The following is a 6,503-nucleotide window of genomic DNA, read 5'->3' on the forward strand; positions in this document are numbered from 1 at the left end:
TCGGGGAGCCGCCGGCGAGGCAGAGACCCCGGTGCCGAAGCACGCGGGGTGAGGAAAAGGGGGTGTGTGTGTGGGGGGGAAGCGCTCGGTACTGACCTTGCTTACCTTGGTACGAGGACCCCCCGCCCCCGGATCCTCCCCCGTAGCCACCGTGCGAGCCGGCGTTGTAGGAGGCGCCGCCGGAGTAGTTGTTGCCCCCGCCGCCGCGGCCGCTGCTGCCGTAACCTGGAAGGGAGCCGGGGCTGAGCGCGGGCTGCGGCTCCGCCTGCAGGACGCCAACGGGCCCGGCTGCAACCGGTGGCCATCCTGCGGCTCCTGGTGGCCGACTGCTCGCGGTGGCCATCTGACTGCTCCTGGTGGCCATCTGACTGCTCGCGGTGGCCGTCCCATGGCTCCTGGTGGCCGACTGCTCTCAGTGGCCATCTGACTGCTCCTGGTGGCCGACTGCTCTCAGTGGCCATCCCACGGCTCTCGGTGGCCGTCCCACGGCTCTCGGTGGCCAACTGCTCCCAGTGGCCATCCCACTGCTCCTGGTGGCCATCTGACTGCTCTCAGTGGCCGACTGCTCTCAGTGGCCATCCCACAGCTCTCAGTGGCCAACTGCTCTCGGTGGCCATCTGACTGCTCCCGGTGGCCGACTGCTCTCGGTGGCCATCCCACGGCTCCTGGTGGCCGACTGCTCTCAGTGGCCATCTGACTGCTCTCGGTGGCCATCTGACTGCTCCCGGTGGCCATCCCACGGCTCCCGGTGGCCATCCCACGGCTCCCGGTGGCCATCCCACGGCTCCCGGTGGCCGACTGCTCTCAGTGGCCATCCAGGCTGCTCCGCTCTTGGTGGCTATCCCACTGCCCTCGTTGGCCATCCCCACTGCTCCTGGTGGCCATCCCACTGGTGGCCATCCCACGGCTCTCAGTGGCCATCTGACCACTCCTGGTGGCCATCCTGGCTGCTCTGCTCCCGGTGGCCATCCCACTGGCCTCGGTGGCCGTCCCCACTGCTCCCGGTGGCCATCCCGACCGCTCTCGGTGGCCGATTGCTCTCAGTGGCCATCTGACTGCTCCCAGTGGCCATCCAGGCTGTTCCACTCTTGGTGGCCATCCCCCACTGCCCTCGGTGGCCATCCCCCACTGCTCCTGGTGGCCGACTGCTCTCGGTGGCCATCCCACTGCTCCCAGTGGCCATCCTGACCACTCCCGGTGGCCATCCTGACCACTCCCGGTGGCCGACTGCTCTCGGTGGCCGACTGCTCTCGGTGGCCATCCCACTGCCCTCGGTGGCCATCCCACTGCTCCCGGTGGCCACCCCACTGCTCCCGGTGGCCACCCCACTGCTCCCGGTGGCCAACTGCTCCCGGTGGCCGTCCCACTGCTCCCGGTGGCCATCCCACTGCTCCCGGTGGCCATCCCACTGCTCCCGGTGGCCGTCCCACTGCTCCCGGTGGCCAACTGCTCCTGGTGGCCACCCCACTGCTCCCGGTGGCCATCCTGACCGCTCCCGGTGGCCAACTGCTCCCGGTGGCCATCCCACTGCTCCCAGTGGCCACCCCGCCGGCTACCAGTAGCCAAAGGGCCGGTCGCCCCCCCGGGATCCAAGCCTACACCCGCCCGGTCGTCCCAAGCCACCCGAGCCGACCCCGCGGCTCCCCTCTGGCCCTCCAAAAACGCTTCTCAGGAAGGAGCGGAGAGCAACCCGACCGAGAACCGACCTCATTTGACGGCAAAACAACCAAAACCGGAGCGTTTTAGGGCCGGCGCCTCCCTTCTGCGGTCCCCCTCCCCAACCGAAGGAGCAAGCGGCACTCACTGAATTTGCTCTCGTAGTTGTAGTCGGAGCCCCCGCCGCCCGGCGAGTTGTAGGAGTTGGAGTAGGACGAGTAGTTGCCCTGGCCGTGGTTGTACCCCTTCTGCTTGCCTTGCGGCGGGCCGTAGTTACTGTACTGGTTTTGGTTGTACGACTGCTGCTGCTGGCCCTGGTGGGACTGGTAGCCCGAGCCGTAGGACGCTTTCTGCTGCCCCCCGTGCTGCTGCTTCTTGCCGCCGTGCTTGGGGGGCGCGGGCGCGTTGTAGTTGTCGCCGCCCTGGTAGTAGGAGCCGTAGCCCGAGGAGCCGCCGCCGCCGCCGCTCCCCGAGTTGGAGTGGCCGCCGTTGCTGTAGAATTGGCCTAAACAGAGAGAAGAGCGTCAGCCCCGGCCCCGCTCCCACGGCTCGAGGCACCGCGAGGGCTCGGCGGAAGGCTGGGAGATGCCTCGCTCAAGCCAAGAGGCGAAGGGCGCCGGGAAACCATCGGCGTCGCACCGGCGGCCCCGGGGACCCGCGGGGGCTCTGGCCCGGCTCTCCCTCCAGCGCGACCCCGAGAAGCGGGCTGGGGGCCCGCTGCGGTTATCCTAAGGCGCGTTCCAAGAAAAACCAAGGGTTTTGACCCAAAAAGCTCCACGAAGGTTTGAGGTCCGGTGCTCCGGCCGCGTTGGGGACGAGCCGGCCGCCGCCTCCGGCGCTGGGAGACGCGGGGACGAGGAGGAGACGAGGTGGAGACCTCGCACCGCCCGAGTCCGGCACCGCGCCACCACCTCGGGCCCAAGAAAACCTCGGAATATTCCGGAAAAAGCCGGGATGCAAGAGCGTAGCCAAGAGTTAGCGTTTTTGGTTCGTTTTTTTTTTCGTTTATTTATCAAGAGCGCTACAGGCAAGCTCCGACCCACCGAGCCGTTCTCTTCCTGCCCAACGGACGCGGGCCGGGCTCCAACGCGCTCTTCGTGGTGGGCTTCGGGTGAGAACTTACCCTAGGGTGAGCCTGGCCGTACCCAAAACTCCCTTTTTTTTTTTTTGAGGAACAAAAGCCACGAGAATCTAACTCAAAACCTGCACCGGCGTCCGTGAGGGCGCGTGCGCCTCTCGAGAGGAGAGGTTTTGCCGGCACCTCCTGCCCAGCACCGAAGAGGTGAGAATTTGGCTAAAAAGGGGCAAGGAGCCGAGCCCCGCGCCCCGGGCAGCTCCACGCTACCCTCCGGGAACCACCCAGGAAGGCGAAATCGGCGTTTCCTCCCCCAAATTGGTTAGGTGGTTGCGTTGTGAAGAGCTTCGAGGCACCTGGCTCGGATTGCTCAGGGCTCCAGCTCTCCTTGGAGCCGTTGGACGGGGTCTTCGCCACCTCCTCTACCCGAGATCTCCTCCTCCTCCTCCTCCGACCTCGGCGCCGTGGTGTAGGAACAAGGATCCGCCACCGAGTCCCTCCGGCCGCCGAGACGCCTCGCTCCGTCCCTCGCCTTAAAATCCCCGGATTTGGTTCAAAGGCAGGTGGGGAGGCGCCGGGGACGTCTCCGCAGCGAGAGGTCGAGGGCTGAGACCTTCACCTTCGAGCCGCGCATGCCGGAGGTCGGCCCCTCCGGGTCAAGGAGCCGAAATGTCCAGAAATGGTCGCGTTTGAGGTCAACATCTCGCATTTATCAAGTTTTGGCGCTGTTTCGGCAGCCAACGGGGTTTGGACCTCCCCTACGCCCGAGGCGATGGACGCAAACATCCGACGCCCGAGGAGTTGCTTCGACAAGGATTATTTTTTTTTTTTTAAAACAAGGATTTGCTTAAAAAAGGGCAGTTTTTCACCTCGTTCCCTCGTATAAAAAGTCATTATTTTAAACGGCGTCCTAAAAAAGGAGAGAGGCCGTGCGTGGCTGTTACCATTTTTGAAGATATCCACCAAAAACCTGGACTTTTTTTAATTTGTCGGCCGGTGCTTCGCGCGTCAGAGGGTTTTTTTTTGTTTTGTTCCCTTTTGCTTTTATTTGACCGCTTTCGTGACCGAGCTGGCTCCGAGGTTGCTGAGCCCAAATCAAACCAACGCCACGGCGCCGGCTTTGAGGCTAAAAACAGCCGCAAACCAACCAAAAACGCGGCCGTAAAAAAAAAACAACGAGGAAGAAAGGACCGGGCACGTGGGGGTCGTCGGAGACCCGCGTCTCGCCCCGCGGCCGATTTCCTGCGCTCCTCCTCCTCCTAATTCCAGGGAGAACTTCGTCAAATTAATTCCCCGGGTAACGAGAACGCCTCGAGGGCGAGGAGGGGCAGGCAGCGGGGGCCGGCTGCAGCGCTTCTGGGCCCACTTCCACGGCACGAGGGAACCCACGCGGCTCCGGGAGGACTCCCAGTGCCTGGGCGCTCGTTAATTAGCACAATTAATACCTGGGGAATCGCGGCCCCCCCCCGCGCGAACCCGGGGGGCGGGGGGGTGATTTTTTTTTAGCGCACACGAGTCCGCGGAGTCAACATTTCTTTTTTTTGGCACGCTGAAGACGCCGGGGCTGCGCTAGGTGGGGAGGCGCTGCCGAGTCTTCCCGGTATCGAGAGGCACGTCCCCAGCTCCTGGGATTTACTAAAAGGCTCAGATTTTGTACAAAAACCTGCTGCGGGTTAAGACAAAAGGCGGATTAAAACACTCCGGGATCCCGGTTCTGAAAAATAAAGGGATGGTTTCCGTAAAAAAAAAAAAAAATAGCAAGGATGGGGCTTTTTGCCTCGGACGCTGCACGGGGCCGGCTGGGGGATTTGTGCCAAGGGCGCGCACACAAAAAAAAAAAAAGCCAAAAACCACAAAAAATTTGGGGGGGGGGGGGTGGCCCCCCCCCCCCCCCCCGCGGCGTGCATCGATACGATCGAGTTCAACGGCAAGTCACAATGAAAACCAAAACTGCCACTGCCTCAAGTTGCGCAGGCTCAGAGCGTTTCAGCCAAGCTGCGGTGAAAAAGCCACTGCGGAGAAACCCGGTGAAGCACGGGGGACACGGCGCGAACGCTTTGGGTCTCGGAGGTGGAGGAAATTGGAGTAAAAAGCTGTGTTTTTGGGGTGTGTTTTTTTGTGTGTGTGTGGTTTTTTTTTTTGTGCAATACGTTTGGATGATCTAGGAAGACCCAAAGTCATGATAGCCGTAGCAGTCTGTGAAAAAGTCACCTACAAAAGGGGGAGACAGAGCAGAGAAAAACAACAACAAAAAATAAAAATTAGAATTCTTTGGAAGAGGGCCAAATGCGCCACGTCTGAAAGTCACGTTTTAGATTTCTCTGCTCCTGTCACCCCCCAATGAAGGCTTCTCCTCAAGACCAATCGCCGTGCGTTTTCAGGAAAGTCACATTCAAAAGCGTGGCTGACAGCTTCGCGTGGCTCAAAGCAGAGAAATTTAAAATATTCACACTTTTTTTTTTCTTTTTTTTAAAGAGGAAACGGGAGGTCGCCGGGATTCGCGTTTAACGTTTTTGCCGGCACAGAGGCCGTTTTGGGTGAATTCTCACTCGAAAAAAAAGAGAACCCTCGAAGACGGCGACAGCACGAGCGCATCGCCGCGACCCCGCTCGAGCTCCGCACCCCCAGGGCACCGAAGACGAAGGGGGGGGGACACTTACTGTAGCCTGCCGTGGCGGAATTCCCTCCGTAACCGTAGCTCCCGTAGCCGGCACCTGGGATTAGAAGAAAACGGTTAAAAAGGAGGAAAATCGAGGGGGAAAAAAAACAACAAAGCTTCGTTTCCCAACGAAGGGCGGCGGAGGAGGGCAGGGAGCCGGGTGGGCGAGCGGGGAGGGGACGGGAGGAGGACGCGCGCGGCACCTCACCTGCGTTCATGTAGCCGCCGTGGTTGCCGCCGAAGCCCCCCCGGCCCCGGCCTCGGCCTCGGATGTTGCCTCCTCTTCCTCGCCCGCGCATGTTGGGCGGCGGGGGCACGTCGTTGTGCATGGGGCCGCCCATCCCGAAACCGGGGTTGTGCTGCTGGGGACGGGGAAGGGGGGGGAGAAGCCCGTTAACAGCAGGGTGGGGAGCCCGGAATTTCCACTCCCCAAGCCCTTTCTGCTCCCCTCCCGCTTCCCCTCGAGCCCTTTTCTTATTTCTCCTCCCAACCCCTTTCTGCTCCCCAACCCCGCCGGCTGACCCCGCTCCCCCTCGAGCCCTTTTCTTATTTCTCCTCCCCGTAACGGGATCGAAGGCGGTGGGCAGGAGGCAGAGGCACGGGGGAACCGGCCGTTACGCAGCCCAAAACGCCGCTTTTTTTACTCACTTTCACCGCAAACTTGGGTCCTCCCCTGGCAGGCAGAGGGGCTCTTTTCTTCTTGTTCTGCTCGACGGCCACGGGAGCGTCGGGGAACAACTTCTCCAGGGCGGCCAGGGCGGCGTAGGCTTTGGCTACCTTTTTATTTGAGCCGGCTCCTTGGAATTTCTGCCCGTCGACCTCCACCTTGGGAAGGGACCAAAGAGGCGGCGCGTGAACGGAGGCGGGCAGGGGCCGGAGGCGGGCAGGGGCCGGAGGCGGGCAGGGGCCGAGAGCTCCTGAGAACCCTTGGTGAAAAGCGCCCGATCCCCACAGCGCCTGCAGACGACTCCCGCCGGCCTTGGGGGTTTCCTCCCGGGGCCATCGAGGGATGGAAGCGCCGGGAGGGGGGGGACAAGGAGGGTGCCGGGAAGGGGGGGGACAGGTGGGGCGCTTTTCACCAAGGGTTCTCAGGAGCCCTCGGCCCCTGCCCGC

General features: G+C 62.4%; 1 protein-coding gene across 1 annotated transcript in view; it reads right to left on the reverse strand.

Annotated features, from left to right (window-relative positions):
* Positions 1-35: 35 nt before the first annotated feature.
* ILF3 (interleukin enhancer binding factor 3) overlaps positions 36-6,503 on the reverse strand; it is a gene marked incomplete at its 3' end in the record, with an annotated part of 7,287 nt that continues 819 nt past the window's right edge. The window contains exons 3-7 of the mRNA XM_035314498.1: positions 6,039-6,215; positions 5,599-5,752; positions 5,392-5,445; positions 1,805-2,161; positions 36-225 (exon numbers count right to left, since the gene is read on the reverse strand). Coding sequence (XP_035170389.1) covers positions 36-225; positions 1,805-2,161; positions 5,392-5,445; positions 5,599-5,752; positions 6,039-6,215 — 932 coding nt within the window. The remainder of the gene's footprint in view (positions 226-1,804; positions 2,162-5,391; positions 5,446-5,598; positions 5,753-6,038; positions 6,216-6,503) is intronic.

This window comes from Oxyura jamaicensis, unplaced genomic scaffold (assembly GCF_011077185.1).
Source record: "Oxyura jamaicensis isolate SHBP4307 breed ruddy duck unplaced genomic scaffold, BPBGC_Ojam_1.0 oxyUn_random_OJ72833, whole genome shotgun sequence".
In the NCBI taxonomy this organism is placed as follows: domain Eukaryota; kingdom Metazoa; phylum Chordata; class Aves; order Anseriformes; family Anatidae; genus Oxyura; species Oxyura jamaicensis.